Source organism: Malus sylvestris, chromosome 12, assembly GCF_916048215.2.
Source record: "Malus sylvestris chromosome 12, drMalSylv7.2, whole genome shotgun sequence".
Classification (NCBI taxonomy): domain Eukaryota; kingdom Viridiplantae; phylum Streptophyta; class Magnoliopsida; order Rosales; family Rosaceae; genus Malus; species Malus sylvestris.
Window position 1 is genome coordinate 30,986,619 of NC_062271.1, and position 19,271 is coordinate 31,005,889.

The 19,271-nt window shown below is 37.9% G+C and overlaps 4 protein-coding genes across 5 annotated transcripts; 2 read left to right on the forward strand and 2 right to left on the reverse strand.

Moving 5' to 3' along the window:
- Nucleotides 1-6,463: 6,463 nt before the first annotated feature.
- On the reverse strand, nt 6,464-8,421 carry LOC126593746 (AT-hook motif nuclear-localized protein 20-like). Its single transcript, XM_050259861.1, has one exon. The coding sequence runs from the start codon at nt 7,661-7,663 to the stop codon at nt 6,749-6,751; it is 915 nt and encodes a 304-aa protein (XP_050115818.1). The 5' UTR covers nt 7,664-8,421; the 3' UTR covers nt 6,464-6,748.
- Nucleotides 8,422-11,856: 3,435 nt separating this feature from the next.
- Nucleotides 11,857-14,229, forward strand: LOC126593684 (uncharacterized). The gene is made up of 5 exons (XM_050259788.1): nt 11,857-12,165; nt 12,619-12,911; nt 13,013-13,102; nt 13,388-13,749; nt 13,859-14,229. Exons 1-5 carry the CDS (start codon nt 11,919-11,921, stop codon nt 14,121-14,123), a joined length of 1,257 nt encoding a protein of 418 aa, XP_050115745.1. The 5' UTR covers nt 11,857-11,918; the 3' UTR covers nt 14,124-14,229.
- LOC126593683 (pentatricopeptide repeat-containing protein At3g26782, mitochondrial-like) lies at nt 14,181-16,852 on the reverse strand. Its single transcript, XM_050259787.1, has one exon. The coding sequence runs from the start codon at nt 16,708-16,710 to the stop codon at nt 14,254-14,256; it is 2,457 nt and encodes an 818-aa protein (XP_050115744.1). The 5' UTR covers nt 16,711-16,852; the 3' UTR covers nt 14,181-14,253.
- A 528-nt stretch (nt 16,853-17,380) lies between these two features.
- LOC126593061 (peptidyl-prolyl cis-trans isomerase CYP19-3-like) lies at nt 17,381-18,733 on the forward strand. 2 transcript variants are annotated; one of them, XM_050258926.1, is made up of 2 exons: nt 17,381-17,510; nt 18,033-18,733. In XM_050258926.1, exon 2 carries the CDS (start codon nt 18,052-18,054, stop codon nt 18,577-18,579), a length of 528 nt encoding a protein of 175 aa, XP_050114883.1. In that variant the 5' UTR covers nt 17,381-17,510; nt 18,033-18,051; the 3' UTR covers nt 18,580-18,733. The 2 variants fall into 2 exon arrangements, with proteins under 2 accessions (XP_050114883.1, XP_050114882.1); XM_050258925.1 differs by having other exon boundaries at nt 17,491-17,515.
- The last annotated feature ends 538 nt before the right edge of the window (nt 18,734-19,271 follow it).

Consider the following 19,271-nt stretch of genomic DNA (forward strand, 5'->3'; position numbering starts at 1 on the left):
ATTCACCGAATCCATTACCTTGAAAAATTCACGAACCCTAGAAAAATTCACTTGCATCTTCCCCGTTACTACAAGAAAAAGAAGAAACAAAAAAAATGGAAAAGTCTGAAATCCCATCGCATTCAGGTGAGATCGAATTGACATTCCCTTTGCTTGTCATCATAACTCTGATTTTGGGATTGTAATCGCTAATGTATATCTGAACAAAACCCTAACAACCCTAACCCTAATGCCCTGGTTAGTGGTACTCGATTGTCCGGAGGATACCAGCATTGCCGACCATGACACTGTATAAGTCTCTCTCTCTCTCTCTCAATGCTATGGGACCGAGTAGCCCAATCAGAAGGTGCAGTTTGTAGGGTTTGTAGGGTTTTTAAGGTTTTTTATTTTTTATTTTTTTGAACAAAGGTTTTTGAAGATAATATCCAAAGCAATAAGACAGACTCCAACCTTTGAGTAAAACTCCTTGGACAAAAAAAAAAAAAAAAACTTTTGAGGAAAACTCCAATTTTGGGTTCTAAATTTATCCCAACTTACTCCAACGCTTGGGGCAAATATGAGTTAAAACCCAAAACTCATTTCTGAGACAAATTTAGCCCAGGATTCCCTTATGGGTTAGTGGGGCTGGCCCACCATATACGTGTATTTTTTTAGTTTTATATTTATAAATTCATTGAATCCAACAGCTAAAATCTAATTTAATCAAATCTAATGGTCCAAATTTAAATCCAACTGCTAAAGTAATTTAAAAAATGATTTTATGTGTTTCATATTCTTTCGTAGTGTTCCACGAGTTTCATGGTGCTGGTTTAGTGAGTTTTCAATATTTATCGGAATCTAAATATTTTTAGGTTAAAATATTCATAAAATTAAATTAGGATAGTCCACATATTTTTTTTAAAAGAAAATTACTTTTAAAAAAATTATCCTAAATTCATTCTTTAATAATCTCGGATTAAAAATTTAACCCATAAGGGTTGGAGGAGAAAAAACTATTTCTGGGTTAAAACCTAAATTTTCTAGGTTAAATTTTTTTGGTTTTAACCCAAGGATTTGGATGGTCTAAAGACCGAGTGCCAAAAACAAAATGCCCTGATTGGAAGGTTAATTTAGAGATGTTAAACTGGTACCTTGCCACAGTCTCTAGTTTTGTATATTCTGAATGTGTTTTAAATTAAAGGTAGGAATTTTACATAAAAGTTTGATTATATTACATTAATTACTGAAAAAACAATTTGACATGAGGGATTTAGGCTTCATTGATGATAATTTTTCCATATTTTGGGCATTAGGTTGAGATGGAAATCTTATGATGAAATTTTTGTTTCACTCATCGACATTGCACTCATCTCCTGTTCTTGCGTGTAGTTCAGTTTGCGCTTCTCGTCCTTATTCTGGCTCTTAGAAGCGTGCATGCATCACGCTGAGCACTGAGCAATAGTAATTCAATCTAGTATTTGAGGCAGGTTAGTCCAGTTTGAAACCCTATAAACCTAGTAATAGTAATTCATTCTAGTACCAGAGGCTCGACATGCCCGTACATCACACTGATGAGGGTAAAACTAACCTCTTTTGTCAACCTCGTTTCCCCTATGCTCATTTGAAACCGAATATGGCTCCAACTTCTTTGCTATGCAATGTTTTCTCATTTTTCTTTCTTGGAAACTTAGGGGCAGTGAATATGTACGAATGCCACGCCTAGAAAACTGTTGCATTCACTTCAAATTGTACCCGTTCCTAGTCAGGAAACTTTCATGGAGTACAAAGTGATTTCACCAAACTAATTAGTCATTACCATCTTCACGACACCAAAAACCCATCAATCACCACATGGGCACCTTCCTTACCCGTGGCTGGAAAAAAAAATAAAAAAATTCTTCATTAGTTTTTACCCTAGAGAAAATTTGACCAAACAAATTCAGAACTGATAGAGGCAATTTTGGCTGCAAGTAATTGTGTAGACCTTACAAGTTAATTGAAGGACAGGATAAGCAAAATCCGGCAGTTCTACAGGAGACTAGGACTAAAAGGACCACATCATACACGTACAATTCTGAGCCCTCTATGTGTCCAAGTGATCCAATTCATAACCCTTGGTCAGTTCCTTTGGCATTTAAGTACCAATTAAATATGCAAACCAATCCTTTTGTCTTTCGACACGATTGTCTTGTGTGAATTCTCAAGCCTCAAAAACAAAACAAACTGAATTTCAATTTCTACTTCTGTTTATTCTAGAAGAAGCAATAGTACTATTAAAGAAAAGATTATAAAATTTAGGAACAAACCATTCTCAACACAAAAGTTGATAAGATATGGAGAGAATAACGCACAACCTATCATAAATAAAGGGGTGTGTTATCCACACATCCCTTATTAATTTATGTCCGTTGATATTCTTCAATTCATCCGATCCGACGGCCAAAAACAAAAAATATGTGGGAGAAGTAAAAAAAAGTGTGTGAATATTACACCCCTAAATAAAGTCCTAATTCAACCAACGGGTCCGCAATTGGATGGATGCAGAGCTCTAATTCTAATGTTGGTTTTGTTTTTCTTAATTAGTTTCTTAGTTTTACTGTTCGTTTCTTCCTGATCAGCTTCACTAGATTTATAAACTAGTGACGACTAGACAACGGTAATACTTTCTGAAGTTAGGTTAATTTGAAAAGCTAGATATAGCTTGCCCTGAATAATCAATATCTTAATTGTAAACTGAAGACCTAAGTAATTTATTGACACAAAAGCATACAGTCACTACTGCACCACTACTATATGCAGATATTATAATTTTATATTGGCTTCAGAAAGCATATAGAAGAATATATAGAATATTAAAAAAAAAAAGGTAATCCCATGATTAAAGAAAATGTTCTATTTCTCTAGTGAAAGCTTTAGATTGTTTGATAGATCGCCTTATAAAATGAGATCCAAGAGCTGGTTTGTCAAGCTGTCATTCGAACTGCCATCAGTTCGATCATTATATAACTATTAAGTTAATTAGGTTTAAACTTCAAATATAAAACCATAATCTCAGTTTACGGCTGGAAATGCATGAAGCACATCAATCACAAAACCGCGCCTACATCTATTTTATCTTTATCGATAATTAGGTTTAATTAATTAATTGTGATTTGAACTATTGCACTCGCTGCAATGGATATGAAGCATGGTGATTAGCCAATAGTGATGAAGAATTTTTGGAAGTCCCAATTAACAAGAGAAGACGCATGCAGTCCAATCGAAATTTTTACAAATGCAATCAAGATTTAATAGTAACTAGTAGCCTTATTTGTCTGATAAATATTTGTGACGTGTTTAAAATGTAATTTATATGTTAAATAAAAACTTGTCACAATGTGAATTAAGAACAAGAAAGTATATCTCCACTCTCTCATTTGAAAGTTATAAGAAATTTTTCAGTGCATTCAAAACAAGACTAAATACTAAATATTATTATACAATTAAAGAAAAGGTTTTTTTTTTTCATGTGTCTCTTCAAATATTTAATGAATGTTATTTCATCTCATATTTTGAACACACTAAAAACTCTCTCGAAAGTTAGGTCAACGTATGGAAGAGCACCTAATAATCCAGCCAAGGACAACGTGTAATCCACGGTGGGTGCATGCATTCGAAAACAACTTTAAATTTTAATTAAATTTTTAATTGTGTTTGCGTCATCATCATCATCATTCACACATTCATCGATCAGAGGTTGAGTTGGAAAGTGATAATATGCTCTCAGAAGTTTTTTTCCCACTGGTGATGTACCTCAATACTTAATTAATGAATTATTATTTTTTTGTCGAAATTAATGAATTAATTAGGTCTGTAGTTTTCTACTAACTATTGTTTATAATATGCAGAAACTTCAACTTTATTGGGTTGTCCTCATTTCCTTAGTGCAGGTTTTACAGATTCCCCTTCAAAGTATTATAGTTTAGTTGGCTTGTTTAAACATTAAAAAATAATTGGGGCTTCAAATGTTGGTAAAACTACACCAGCAAAGACAACTACTGGTGCACTAAAAGGAGGTTTCATTTGTGCGTGAGTCTTAGTCCGGATATTATTTTAATTAATCAGGCTGCTTTAAATATTAAACTCTTTGAGGGTGGGCTCCGTGATCCTCAACGCAAAGCTGCTTTACCATTATAAATTTAGGACGAATGTTGTATGCAAATTATTACTAGGTAATAGACAAATTAGGGTTCATTAAACAATGACACGTGAATCCATGTGAAGAGGGTCCTTCATGTTTCTATACTATGCTAGGTAAACTTATTTTTTAAGCCAAAATTTTAATTTATGTAATGTGTCATCAATAAAAAATGAGCATATGTTAATCAATTTTTGAGTAATAATTCAATAATTATCATCAACCACATCATATAGTTTACAAAATATGATTTAAATAAATGATCTCATTAACATTACCCAAATAAGATGTATCCTTTGAGTGTCAAGGAAACATCCTTTTGGTGACAATTTTACATAATTAGTATTGTATGTAACATAGAAGTTATAATATTAATGTCACATCCCGGGATGGGCCCCCATCACATCCCGGGCTTGACTCCGCTGTAGCACAATATTGTCTGCTTTAGGCCCTGACCACGCCCTTACGGTTTTGTTTCTGGGAACTCACATGAGAACTTCCCAGTGGGTCACCCATTATGGGATTGCTCTCACTCGATCTCGCTTAACTTTGGAGTTCCGATGGAACTCAAAGCCAATGAGCTCCCAAAAGGCCTCGTGTTAGGTAGAGATGAAAATATACATATAAGGCTTACAGGATCCACTCCCCTAGGTGATGTGGGATGTTACAATCCAAATGTCACATCCCGGGCTCGACTCTGCCATAGCACGATATTGTCCGCTTTGGGCCCCGACCACGCCCCCAGGGTTTTGTTTCTGGGAACTCACACGAGAACTTCCCAATGGGTCACCCATCATGGAATTGCTCTCGCGCGAACTTGCTTAACTTCGGAGTTCCGTTGGAACCCAAAGCCAGTGAGCTCCCAAAAGGCCTCGTGCTAGGTAGAGATGGGAATATACATATAAGGCTTACAGGATCCACTTCCCTTATATGTATATTCTTATCTCTACCTAGCACGAGGATTTTTGGGAGTTCACTGGCTTTGGGTTCCAACAGAACTCCGAAGTTAAGCGAGTTCGCGCGAGAGCAATCCCATGATGGGTGACCCACTGGGAAGTTCTCGTGTGGGCGTGGTAGGGGCCCAAAGCAGACAATATCGTGCTACGGCAGAATTGAGCCCGGGATTTGGTGGGGGCTCGGGCCGGGATGTGACAATTAATGTTTAACTCTTTATATCCCTAGTACCATATATAGTCATAGCATGGATGGGAGATGAACGTTGTGCGTGTGAAAGACTATTGATCATATATCTTTAAGATCCTTAATTTTTAGATTTTCCATATTAGTTATTCTTGCAGGAAAGAAATTTTCAGTAATGGTAGCATTATTCTTAGTTATGTATCTAACCAAGTCCCATCATGAATCAAAATAAAACTATTCTCTAAATAATTAGGGTTTCTTATGATGATGTGAAGCACATATATGACCTTTGAGCTTCACATATGCGCTAATATGTTTTGATACCATTAAAAAAATTACAGTGTCATGAGAAATCAATTGACAAATGAGATATAAACAAACGCAATGTTTGATAAACTTTCGATTTAAAATATTTCTGCATACTCCTCCTCACTTACTTTATATATCTCGACGGAGATGGCATTGTTTTGTACAATTTTATGGTCAATTTTTTCAACAGTAATGGTCTTTCGCTTAACATAAATAAATTTTAGACAAGCACAGTAGCCAAAGTCGACCAGCAATATTGGTCCCATAAATTAAACTAGCTAATAAAAATAGTTAAGGAAACAACATGTGTATTGGTTTCATAGAAAAGTAGACTTAAAATTTCACCTAATAATATATAAGGTATACAGATGAAAATCTAAGACGAAAGAAAAGCGTGGATGTCGCTTCCAATTTTTCGTATTTCTTATGCTCATTATATGTTAAACTAATTTCCAATTTAATAATTCTTCATAACATTTCCGGTTAACACATTATTAAAAAGAAAGATCACTGCACAATACACATAATTAATTAAATCTACCGATCACACCACTTAGACAATATAATATAATAAAACATAAAATGAATGACCAAATCCAAGTAGCAGCTTAATTAGACTTGGTTCAAAAGATTAATTGGTAGTTTAATTAGAAGAAATAAATTGAAATATCTCAGAAAGATGCAAGGGGATTATATCCTATATATATTTATGTATATACATTTAATTTTAATTTAACTCTTCCATCAATATTATTTATGATTGGTTTCTTTCATGTTTTAGTCATTAACTAATATATAAAAATACTCATTGTAAAGCATTCACCTAATTTAAAAGGGAAATTCTACAGCTGCACCAGATGAAGAAAACGGAGCACCAGCTCAAGCAGTACAAAGCACAACACAGATTAATGAAGTTAAAGTACCTCAATAATTTCCAGTTTCATTCTTCCTCTCAAAGTGAGTTAATTTCAAAGAGACTACCACTACAACAAAAGAAACTATCACTGGCGAAGCAAAAACCGACATCACCCATTGACACAATAAGGCCCTTTTTAATAGTATGCTACTATTAAGCACTCACTTCTCAATTTTATTCCTAATTAATTCACAATAATCCATAAACCCTAAAATTATTAACTTGATTTAAAATGGAGGCCTACCACCACCTTGACCATGAGCCCAAGATGAATAAGCTGCCTGCTGATCAAGGCTCAACTGTGCCTGCCCTCCATTTGGAAGCATATTCGATGGCAAATTATAAATCCCTGCCAATGCCGCCGGGTCTCCCATCCCACCACCTCCAATCCCCGGCGGCGACCCCGCACCTCCCGCTGCAGTCCCCGAACTAGTACCCCCTCCTGTTTGCTCTTCTTCCTCCTCCAATGGCAACCTCTCATACGTCGCATTAGAAAACGTTGCCGCGATCACCATCACGGGCCCTGAAGCCACAAGGGGGCCAACCACACTTCCTCCAACAACCTGGCCCTGCCCGCCTGCCAAATATATGGTCAACCCGGTTGAACCAGGCAGTGCAGGGCCAGGCAAAAACGCTCCAGTCAAGAACAAAATCTCGAACCTCCCGTGAAGCGCCATGACCGCGCCGGGCGCGGACGGCTGCCTGAGCGTGACGTTGATGACGGTGCCGCTCCCACTCATGACACAGACGCCGCGCTGCCTTCTCCTGGCGAACTGGGCGACGCTGTCGGCGATGTCGGCCCCGCTGGATATCTCCATGACGTGGCTGCGGAGGGCGTTAGGGCTATCTCTAGTCACAAAGATTGGGGGTTTGGGCTTGTTTTTGGAGCCGGGCGGACGGCCTCTAGGTCGTCTCGTGGCGACTTCGATGGCTCCTTCCTTGGGATCGTCGCTGTTGTTGTCGTCTTCGTCACCGCCGGATCCTCCGAGGCTGCTGGTTCCGGTGGTGTTCATGGAGATCCCCAGATCTGGTTTCATGAGGTTTTTCATGGGGGAGCTGCCGGCGGCTGCTACGGCTGAGGTTTCGTTCACTACTCCTCCTCCCGGTAGACCTACCTGTCCAGCCCACCACCGGTTCGCCATGATCGATTGAAAAAATGAAAATGAAAAGTAAAAAAAGGAGGAGGGAAGAACGAAGATAGTATAGTAATTTATATAAATTTATAAAATAAAGGAAAAGAGACAAGTAGAAGACTAGAAGTGATATAATTAAGCTGGTTGATTATATAAAGAAAGTTTGATCTGTATAAACAGGAAATCTAGATATATAAGAAGAGCTTGAAGAGGTAGGGTAAAGAAATGGGGAAGAAAATTCAGAGAGCCCTAGCTGGACAAGTAACAAGAGTGAAGTGTAAGAGAGATCTGATCAGGTACGACCAAGATATAAACATCAAATGGGGAAGAATTTACCTAAAAGTTGGGGTTTTTTGGGGTTAAATTAACTTGGGTAGGGTTTGGGTGGGTGTCAAGGTCAAATACTGTCTAGGGGAAGCTAGCTACCTTTGGGTTCCTTCTCTCCTTCTTTCTTTTAGTTTCTCTCACTACAAAGTTCTCTCTGTCTTTCTCTCTCTGAAAAATTAGATGTGATGAGAATTGGAGATAGAGATGAAACGAAATGAAATGATGAATGGGGGAGGTGGTGGTGCGTGGTGTCGGTCTTGGGAATTAGGGTTTTGTTTGGGTGGGGTCGAGTGCGCGTGATGAGAATGTGGGATGCACGTCCTCCTCAACTCTGATCTCCTCTTGTAGCAAAGCGTCATATGGTGCCCTACGCAAGAAACTTGACAAGAAGATCGATTTTCATGTGAAAGTAGTATCATCAATAATGCATAATTACATATAACCCAACCACCCTAAGTTTTTCAATTGTTATTTTAGCAAGAACTTCCGATTTTTACATGCTGTTTTTCTTTTCAAGTATATTTCTGTTTAATTTCAGTATTTAGATTGAATAAAGTAAACGCGAATCAAGAGCATCAATAAACAAAGTGTGCAGATGGACAAAAAATAGTGTGTATAAATTATGTCAAAATTAAGTAACTCATTTAGAATTGCTTTTTTAAAGCACTTCGGCTTAAAAGCACATCTATTAGAAGCACAATGAAGATTTTTATGTAAATGTGAGTGCTTCCTGAAAAGCACTTCTAACTTTTTATACCTAGTTAACATAATCTGAAACGTTTTTTATAATCTAAAAATATTTCTAATTATTTTAAAAATACTTTCAAACATGTTCTTAATTGTTTGAACATATTTTTTCAAGTATACATTCCCTCTTTTGGATCTCATATATTATCACATGTATACACTCATTCATAACTCCAAGATGTAATTTGGGATTTTGTTTTTGTTAATATTTTACTCCAAACAGATGAGTGAGCACTGAGTATGGATTTCTCATGCATGATCATATCATATAAAGAAAAGGAACTACGCACATACGTACGCAATTTTGGAATGCAGTACCAGTGCTTTTAGCTCAACTTGTTCCTTTCCTATGCTTTCTAATTAGCATTTCCTAGTTTTTAGCATTTTCTTCTATTCTATAAGAAAAACATATAATAATTTGAACAAAAAATTAAGCTTATAAGCTGGTAAATTAACATAAAAGCGACCATTTGATGAAATACTATATAATATTTAACTCTTCAATACTACTTTATTAAGTCGTTTGGAAGTGTTTTTAAAATAACTAAAAGCACTTTTAGATAAAATGTTTGTGGATTCCAAAAAGCACTTGAAGGTACCACTAGTTATGTGATTCTTATTAGTAGCACTAGTTATGTACTTTTCAAAATTCACTTACACTCTATTTGGATGAGGAAATTTAAGATTACTAAAGAATGTTAAATTGACGGAAATTGAAACGATGGAAATCTATTTTCTAGAATTTGTGAATTTTCTAGCATTTGTGAATTTTTTTTATTTGGTTAACCTAAAAGAACAATGGAATTTGTTATTTTTAAACTCTCACTCATAGTTGTGAAATGACACCTATTTAAATTGAATTTAAACTTGGGAAGTAGGGGTCCCAAATTTCAAGTTTTTTTTTTTCCACGCAGAAATTCTAAATTTCTATGTTTATGAATCCAAACAAGGGAATTGGTGCATGTCAATTTATAAATTTTGATTTTTATCCAAATTCCAAGTTTATTCCCTCATCTAAACATAGTTTTACACTTTTACTAAGAATTGGTTCTAAAAGTATTTTAACGAAAAATGAATTTGTCATTTTAAAAGCACTTCCACGAGTCTTGTATCTCTACTTGGGGCTGAGCTGGCTAGTCCACTAGAAAAGGAGGGGGGGGGGGGTGTTCAAGAAAACCAAACCATTCAACTTTTACTCCCACAATCTTTTCATTATTGTCTCTATATAACTCTAAGTTTGTTAATGTAAATCTTCGATATTGTCTCTTGTAAAGAAGCATGGCCATGTACATGTCTTAATTTATGACCACTCCACCATCTTTGCATGCTTCCATTTATTTTCTTAAATTTTGAAACACACAATTTGCTCTAACGAGGGTACGTAGTATTCTCATGTTTTTTTCCATACTCTCAAACGATTAGTAGCCCTTATATCTTATTTAGAGTAATTTTTTGATGGATCGGATAGCAAACCAGATTTTCATTTCCAATCTAAAAAGATTAAATTGGAACAAATTTTGGGAATCGGATCTTGTCTCTCAATTTTCTAAACATAATTCGGATATTTCACAAATTTTTATATAAGTTTTCAAACTTTTGTGTACATGCAATTTAATATGCTTTAGCTTTGTATGTATTTGTATATGTTTCTAATTAATTATATAGTATATAAATATGTTTTTAAAAGTGAGACAAGTCACTTCATACTATGTTTCACCGTATAAATATCGTATATAATACCCTTAACTATTAATTAAAGAAAGGCTCTTGAATTTGAATAAAAAATTGCGTTTCCTTAATGATTTTAGAAAATACAAATTGATAAATAACCAATCAAATCAGTATTTATTTTTTAAAAATCAAAACTCTTCCCAGTTTTAACTATAACAACAATTATGGGTATTAGAGGTGCAACTTGGGTTGGGCCAATCCGAATCCGCCCATGTCTAGTCTGATTTTAAACCCTAACAAGCGGGTTTTTTTTTAGTTATAACCCGTCCGAACCCAACCCAATTTCAACCTGTTCATTGATTGGGTTGGATTGGGTTGATCATTTGCCCAACTCAACCCAACCCGATTAACCAAACCCGATTGGGTTGAGCTGTGCAACATGCTTCTCAATGACCTCTGCACCTTTGCACCTTCATGAGAACCTACTGATATAATATACAATTTGACATGAAAGGAATCATATTAAGTTTATTCTGCTTTTCACATCACATCATGTAGAACAACTTCCTTTATTAAATTAACTATTCGACCTCTCTTTGAGATCTGCTTCACAACTTGAGTTGTCATTGTTTCTTATGTTGCTTTCTTGTGCCGATTCAGACGAAGCAGGCTATTGAGCAAGTAAATTTGAGGGAAAGTGATTTTAAGGTCAGTTGTTTGCTAATACAAATAGGTTGATGTCTTTGTGGATGTATGCATGCCTGTGCGGGTGCTTTCAGAAACATAGGATTTAAAATTCGATGCTAATGCCTGATTAAAACTTAAAAAAGTTGGGCAATCTTAACCCAACTCAAGTAAACCCGAAGCCGATTAAACCCGAGCCCGAATGAACCCGATTAAAACCCAACCCAAAGCCAATCCCAAATTGTAAAAGTTGGGTTAGGATTGGGTTGATCTTCCAACCTGCCCGAGTTACACCCCTAATGGGTATACGTAAATCTCACTTCATACTATGTTTCACCATACAAATATCATATATAATCAAAAAATTTATTTTCTTAATCATTAATTTACAAATATACACTAAAAAATTAATCAAATTATAAATTCATTCATTGTCCATTTTTGTTGAACAATCGACAGTTTGGATATATTTATTTAAAGAATATAGAGGGTTGTAAGTGGTAAATTGCCCTGGTGATTAAGCCTTTCTCTTCAATGCACTGTATTTCGAATTTAATCTCTCACCCTTTTCTTGATATAGCTTAACATAGTAATATTGCCAAATAAAATGTCATACAAATAAGAAAATGACTAGAGGGTTACTCAGATGGATAGTTAAATTGAGGTGGGTTTGAATAATCTTACGGGCCCAAGATGCATTCATATTTACAACGGGCTTGGATTAAAGCCCACGATCAGAGTTTCATATCCATTAAATACATAGAGATCCAATCGGGTTGGAACTCCTCCCCGTTTGGACAAGCTCCGAGCCAGTTCGATCGAGAGGGAGAGGGACATGGCTGACGACCTGTTTGAAGGCCTCCCTCCGCCATCTGCAAACCCTCCTCCTCCTCCTTCTCCTGAAATCCAACTCCGGCAACAGCTGCCGGAACCACAAAAGCCACCAAAACCGCGGAAAACAGCTTCTTTTAGCTGCGACTCTTCTTCTTCCCCTGCTCCTGCTCCTCCTCCAGTTGCTGCCCCTAAACCAATTCTCAAATCCGCCCTCAAGCGGCCGAATCCCGCCGAGTCGACCCCAGAAGGTATCTTTTTTTGGGTTTTTGGATACATTGCTTCCAAACCCATTACTTGTAAATTCTTGGATTTTATTTCCAGCAGCTATAAAAAAAATTGCCTTATTAGGGTTTTCGTTTTACATTAATTTTCGCTGTTGAAGAACCCTAGAAACAGAATTGAATTCATTTAACTATCAGGGTTGCATTTGTTTTTAGTTATTGTATTCCCTGAATTAATGTACTGAAGTTTTGCTCTCTGTGAATGATTAGTCTTTTCAAATAACTTTGGGAATGCAGCTTTTCGTAAAGGAAATGTGGTTTCTTACTGTTCGTTTCTTTGTGTTGGAATTCTTGCTAGAAATTAGTGTTGACGATTTAATAAAGTTTGATTCTTGTTTATTTCTTCACGTATGCAACTTGTGTGAAATACCAATGTTTTGATTTGGTCAAATGAGCTAATATGTTGGAACTGGATTTAAGAAACTGTGCCGGAAAAGAAAAAATTGAGGTTCAAAACCACGACGGATGCCTCAGAGCAACAGGTGATAGAGGCGATGCAGAAGATAGCTTCGCATATAAAGACTCCTGCGAAGTTTAGTAAGGCTTCAAAGCTTGCCATCCAGCTTATTCAGGCGGGAAGTGTGAAAGCTGAGACTAGTGATTACTGTTTTGCTATACTAGAAGCCGCAATGGAATCTCCTACTTCTTGTACGGATCCTTCCATGCGAGCTGATTACCATGCATTGTTTTCAGCAGCACAAGATGCCTCTGAGGTAAGACTAAAAGTCTGCATGTAATGCACGATAATGTTAGTATTGGTTCATGAAATTTTTATTTGAATACTCAACTTACAAGGATTAAATTTTTGTTTTAGTGTCTCGATAAGAAGCAAAAGAATCAATTAACAACATGGACAATCAGGGCAGTGATGGCAAATGAATTATTCACCGACGACAGCTTCCTGGTGAGAACTTTTCCTTTGGCAATTTGTGATCATAGTCTCTGAATCATGTAATGAATAGCTTCTTTGGTATATGATTTGATGAGAAGGATGAACCATGCAACCGATTTGGATACATATGCATTCTAAACTAATATTTTTCATTTAATATTATCTACTAATAAATTTCAGCGTAGAACTACCATTTGTTTTTGTGATATCTTCACCAACCCTGACTTACCTTTTTTCTGTCTTTCATGTTCTTCCTCTTTTTCTCGTCATGCATTTGTTATGTGAATGTTTACACAGTTTTCAAAAGCAGCTGGACGATTAAAGGAAGCCATATCTAATCTGCCTGTTGCAACCGAGGACGATGACAGAGAGGAAGTAGCTGTGCTGGAAGATGGAACAAAGATAGCAGATGAAGATGATCAGACGAAGCAGGATGTGACTTCAGCTGCACCAGCGGAAAATAATGATGAGTCGTCTGATCCGTTTGGGCTTGATGCATTTTTAACTCCTGCCTCTACAAAGAAAGATGATAGAACAAAGGAAAAAAAAGATAACAAGATCACGAAGGAGGAGGAAGAGACCAAGAGATTCCTCAGATCAAAAAGAGAAGCCTTGGTTCTTTGTTTAGAGATAGCTGCTCGGCGTTATAAAACCCCGTGGTAAGTTCTTGAAAACTTTAAATTCTTCGATGCGCTCTTCTTATTATCCAACCTATTACCATCTGGGGAGCTAGAATTTCTTATTTTATATTGTACTTATACTTTGCAGGTGCCAAACAGTCATAGACATATTAGCAAAGCACGCCTTTGATAACATAGCAAGGTTCACATTGAAACAAAGGACTGCCATTGAGAAACTTTGGGTTTCCATACGGGAACAGCATAATCGTCGAAAACAAGGGAAATCGGTTACTGGGAAACTTGATGTCAACGCTTTCGAGTGGCTGCAGCAAAAATATTCTACTGAGAAGATCAGCATTCGGCACTCTGTAAGTGGTAGCGGAGGTCGTAAAACTGAAACTTGGCTTGGATGACATTATGTTTTCGATGTGGAAATGTTGATCATTCTTTAGAAGGAAAAACACGAAGAATTTGTAATTGTTGATCTGAATGAATTAATCACATTTCAAATTTACGTTACATGTTACAAATAATCGTCGTTTGCTACCAATAATCACCACAAGAACAGGATCCTTCTCGGAAGTGGTGAAAGCGATTCCGGTCCCTTACTATAATTACCCTCCCGTAAATTTTTGATAAAAGCTTTGTTGCTGTGTGGCAATCGTCACAGACTCGGAGGTTCTTCACAACCCGAATCGGGGTACCTGCAGCAGTAGCGATCAAACCGAATGCCATGGCCAGTTTCTCGCTGTGATAGTTAACCGCAGTTTCTTTCTCTTCCTCATCTATGTTCTGCAACACGACCGACGTGTTAGGAGTGTAACCTGACTCTTTCAGCTTCTTGATCATCTCAGCCAGCATTTCGTAAATTTTTCCGGCTTGAGGGTGCGCTTTATCCCCCATTACAAAGTCATGGACCGAGCCATTTAATTCGATCGAGCTGAGACCGGGTTCTTTCTTGGTTCCTCTGTCTTTCATGGCTTTTCTCACCCCGGCAACATCATTCCATCTGTTTGATGCTGCATAGATGTTCGACATCAGAATGTTGTATCCACAATTTCGAGGTTCCAACTGGAGAAGCTGCCTTGACGCAACTTCAGCCAAGTCGGGATTTTTATGGATTTTGCACGCGGCGAGCAGGGCACCCCAGACAATTGTGTTAGGCTGTATGGGCATGCTTTTGATCAGTTCATGAGCCTCGTGGAGTTTCCCAGCTCGACCTAACAAATCCACCATGCATCCGTAGTGCTCAACCTTCGGAGCCAATCCATGGACACGAACCATTTTCTCAAAAAAATTCTCTCCTTCTGCCACCAATCCAGCGTGACTGCAAGCATGGAGAACTCCGATAAATGTGATGTCGTTAGGCTCCACAGCTTCTCTGTTCATTTGTTCAAAGAGTTCCAGAGCTTGTTTTCCACAGCCATGCATAGAAAATCCTGTCATCATGGCATTCCACATGCAAATGTCTCGATTTGTGGCTTCATCAAACAACCTGAGAGCCATATCGATTTCTCCACACTTCGCATACATGTCAACTAGAGCTGTTCGTAAAATGACATCAACTTCCACCCGTTGCTGGTTTATATACGAATGAACCCACTTGCCCAGGTCAAGGGCTCCAACTTCTGCACATAACGAAATCAGGCTAACCATTGTGACTTGATTTGGCCTTGCTCTGCTATTCTTCATCCGAGCAAAGAGCTGTGAAGCCTCATTAGTGCAATTGGCATGCGCGTAAGCTGAGATCAAGGCACTCCAAATCATAACATCTTTGTTATCCACACTATCGAAAACAGCCCTTGCATATCTGGTTTCTCCGCATTTTCCATACATGTCGACCAAAGCAGTGGCCAAAGGCAAGGACATGACAAACCCATGTCTCAGAATGTAGGCGTGCAGCCACTTGCCTAATTCCATAGCGCCGACAGACCCAGACTCGATAATCAAACTCAGCATTGTAATCTCATTCGGAAAACTTCCTTCCGCCAGCATTCTGTTGAAAAGTTTTGCTCCCTCGTGTAAATCTCTGCAATGAATGTACCCCGCGATCATTGCAGTCCACGAAACAATATTTTTCTGTCCTAACCCGTCGAAGAGCCTCCTTGCATAAGTTACATTTCCACACTTGACATACATGTCGATCATAGCAGTAGTAACAGGAACTCCGAATTTCTCATGCTTGCCATTCCTCACAACATGAACATGCATCGCTTTCCCCATTTCGATATCAGCAACCCCCGCAAAGAGATTAACCATGCTAATCATGGCAATCTCACTAGGCTTCACTCGAACACGATGCATTTCCCTTATAAGATCCAATGCCTCACCAAACAATCTGTTCCTAACACAGCTCCTAATCATTGTACTCCAAGAAACAACATCTCTGTCAGTCATTTTATCGAACAGCAAGCGAGCTAGCACCACATTCCCACTTTCGCTATACATTTGGATCAAAGCATTGCGCACGAAAACATCACCATCCAACCCGCTCTTCAGCGCGAAGCCGTGCGTCTCCTTTCCCAAAACCGCGAAAGACGATTGCCCGCAAGCTTTGAGGACTGATGGAATGGTGAAGCTGTCGACTTGGGTGTCCATTCTTCGCATTTGGGCATATATTTCGAGTGCAATTTCCGGGCAGTTGTTCTTAATGTATGAAGTTATCAAGAAGTTGTGCTGAGCTGCAGGGCTTAGCTGGGTTTGGAGGTGCGTGAGAGGGGTTTGCTGGGTGTGATCAAATTGGGTTTTGATCATGTGGGCATGGATTTGCTGGGTGTGGTCAAGGTTGGGGTGTCCATGGGGGGTAAAAGAAGTGGTTGGTTGGTGGGTAGATGGGTGGGTGTTTGGGTGTGGGGTGTGATTGTTTGGAGAGGTTTGGAGGAATTTGAATTTGGAGGGAGGAAGGAGGGAAGGTGGAAGGAGATGAGGTTTGGTGGTGACCATTGTATGGTCCATGGATGTGTAGGCTTTGGAATTGCATCTTTTTCTCAATGTTTTCATCCCATGAGAAATATCCTCAACATCTCCTCTTCCATCTTCTACCTCACAATTGGGCTTCAGCTTGGGCTGGGCTGAATATCTTCAAACATCTTCATCTTTGTTTGGTCCATGGATGGACAGGCCACCACTAAGGGTCAAGAAATTGTCACAAGGGACGAGACACTGTTCTAAAAATCTCCATTTAGTGCCGTCTAGGCGTTAGGCGGCTGGCCACAGTCCTGATTAACGCCTAAGCGTTTGAAAATTAAAAAAAAGGCGTCTAGACTTGATGAGGCGCCCGTTTAGGCACCGCCTAGCCCGTCCAGACCCTCCTAAACACTTGCCTAGAGTTGCAACTCACTTAGATAGAAAATAGATAACTTTCATTTGCGTTTTATTGTTTCCAATAAATTGTAAGAGACTTATTGAACATTTAAATAAACACACATTATATGTTTGCTCCTCATGTTTTTATTATGTTTCAATATTTCATAATATATATATATGACTCGTCTTGTTATATTGATTGTGACTGGAATAAGGAGGGTATACCACGTGTTTTTATATAAGTGATAGAAAATTTTATTTTTTAAGTTATTAACTTTTTAACACACATATTTCATCATTTGTATAATAACACGTGATGTATCATCCCCGTGTATCGGTCACACTAACAAAATTTCTCTTTGCAAAGTAAATTACCAATTTCATCCAAAACCCTACACCCCATCCCCTCGCTCCTCTATATAAACACACCTTAAACCCTGGCCTCTCATCTCATTTTCTTCACTGATCGTCTCCAGTCCAAATCTCATCTTCAGGTAACGTAATCTCTCTCTCTCTCTCTCTCCCATCTTTTCTGTAACTCAAAGTTTCTATCTTTTCTGTTCAATCTGCGATGCCATTAGATCCCATTTCCAAAGAATTAATATTTCAATCATAAAATAAATTAATCGAGAAAAAGCACATATCGAAGGCTTATGGGCGATAAATATGAACAGCCCATGCGCTCAAAAATTGTGCAAAATCATAAATCTTTCTTCTTTTTTTACTATATCCTCTCGACATTGCCCGAGGATTTAGAAGAATGATGACATTGCTAAATCCTGCTGTTGATATCAAATTTATTTGTGTTCTTTGATGGGGTTTGTTAATCTTTATTTGTTTCTTGATTTGTTTATTGGGTTTATGTTATTCAAAGTGTGAGAATTTTGAATGTTGTTGCCCGATTTCGTTGTTAGATCACGAAAAATATGTCAAAAGTATCGTCTTTGTGAATTAATTGATGTGTTAATTGATTTGATCTGTGTTTGGTCTGATGTGGTTGTGATTGGTTTTGACAGATTGGAAGCTGTAGAGAAAATGTCGAACCCGAAAGTTTTCTTTGACATATTGATCGGAAGGATGAAGGCGGGTCGAGTTGTAATGGAGTTATTTGCTGATAAAACCCCGAAAACTGCTGAAAATTTCCGTGCTCTGTGCACCGGAGATAAGGGGATTGGATTATCAGGGAAGCCACTGCACTTTAAGGGATCCACATTCCATCGCATTATCCCGAACTTCATGTGCCAGGGCGGAGATTTCACAAAGGGCAACGGAACTGGGGGAGAGTCGATTTATGGGGCGAAATTCGCGGATGAGAACTTCAACTTGAAGCATACTGGCCCTGGAATTTTGTCCATGGCGAATTCTGGACCTAATACGAACGGTTCACAGTTCTTCATTTGCACCACGAGCACACCTTGGCTTGACGGAAAGCACGTTGTGTTTGGAAAAGTTGTCGATGGATACTGTGTTGTTGAGAAGATGGAAAAGGTGGGTTCGGAGCGTGGGACTACTTCTGAACCTGTTGTGATCGAAGATTGCGGTCAGATAAAAGATGAGTGTTGATGTTTGAATGGTTGGGGAAGTTTCAAGTAACATCATAGCTTAGGGTTGCTTTTAGTACTAGTTAGTTTCAAGTTTCAAGCAAAAATTGTGTTTTGTTTGAAGAAAAGTGATGTAATGCAAATAATACTTTGAATGGATGTATATTTTTCTTAAATGCTTTGAATGTGTATAATCGTGGCTATTTATCTTTTTATCATGTGTGGTGACTCGGAGTATTTTTAACAACTTAAAAATGAAGAGTATGATTGGAGATTGTCTAAGACTATAATGTGATTACGAAGAAATGGTGAAATTTTAGGATCTATCGTTGTAATGAGTTCGGATTAATTTCACTAATGGAACTATGTCAAAGTCCATTCCAAATTGTGCTAAACAAGCCTTGAGGAGGCATATTTTAAGAATGAAACCAAACCATAAAAGATAAAACCAATTTACAATATGTGAAGTAGCTCAACCTCTTATAATCTTTGCAAGTTTCATCTTTTAACTGATGTGAGACTCTTTTATCCTCTCATGCGTGGTGAATTTTCAAGCCAAACATGTGAACAACACGAATCGAGAGACGTCGAGCACATGTGACCGTTGGGCTTCACAGGTGGGCCAACCTAGTTCTAATACAATAAAGAAGTTGTGCTCTACGTTACCCAATTTGTGCACATGAGAGGGCGTGTGATAATATGAGAATAAAATCC

Excerpts from the sequence above, each read along its gene's own strand:
- LOC126593746 (XM_050259861.1), bottom strand. The coding sequence starts at position 7,663 with ATGGCGAACCGGTGGTGGGCTGGACAGGTAGGTCTACCGGGAGGAGGA.
- LOC126593684 (XM_050259788.1), top strand. The coding sequence starts at position 11,919 with ATGGCTGACGACCTGTTTGAAGGCCTCCCTCCGCCATCTGCAAACCCT. Across the intron at positions 12,166-12,618 it reads CGCCGAGTCGACCCCAGAAG|AAACTGTGCCGGAAAAGAAA; the intron begins GTATCTTTTTTT and ends ACTGGATTTAAG. Across the intron at positions 12,912-13,012 it reads CAGCACAAGATGCCTCTGAG|TGTCTCGATAAGAAGCAAAA; the intron begins GTAAGACTAAAA and ends TTTTTGTTTTAG.
- LOC126593683 (XM_050259787.1), bottom strand. The coding sequence starts at position 16,710 with ATGAAAACATTGAGAAAAAGATGCAATTCCAAAGCCTACACATCCATG.
- LOC126593061 (XM_050258926.1), top strand. The coding sequence starts at position 18,052 with ATGTCGAACCCGAAAGTTTTCTTTGACATATTGATCGGAAGGATGAAG.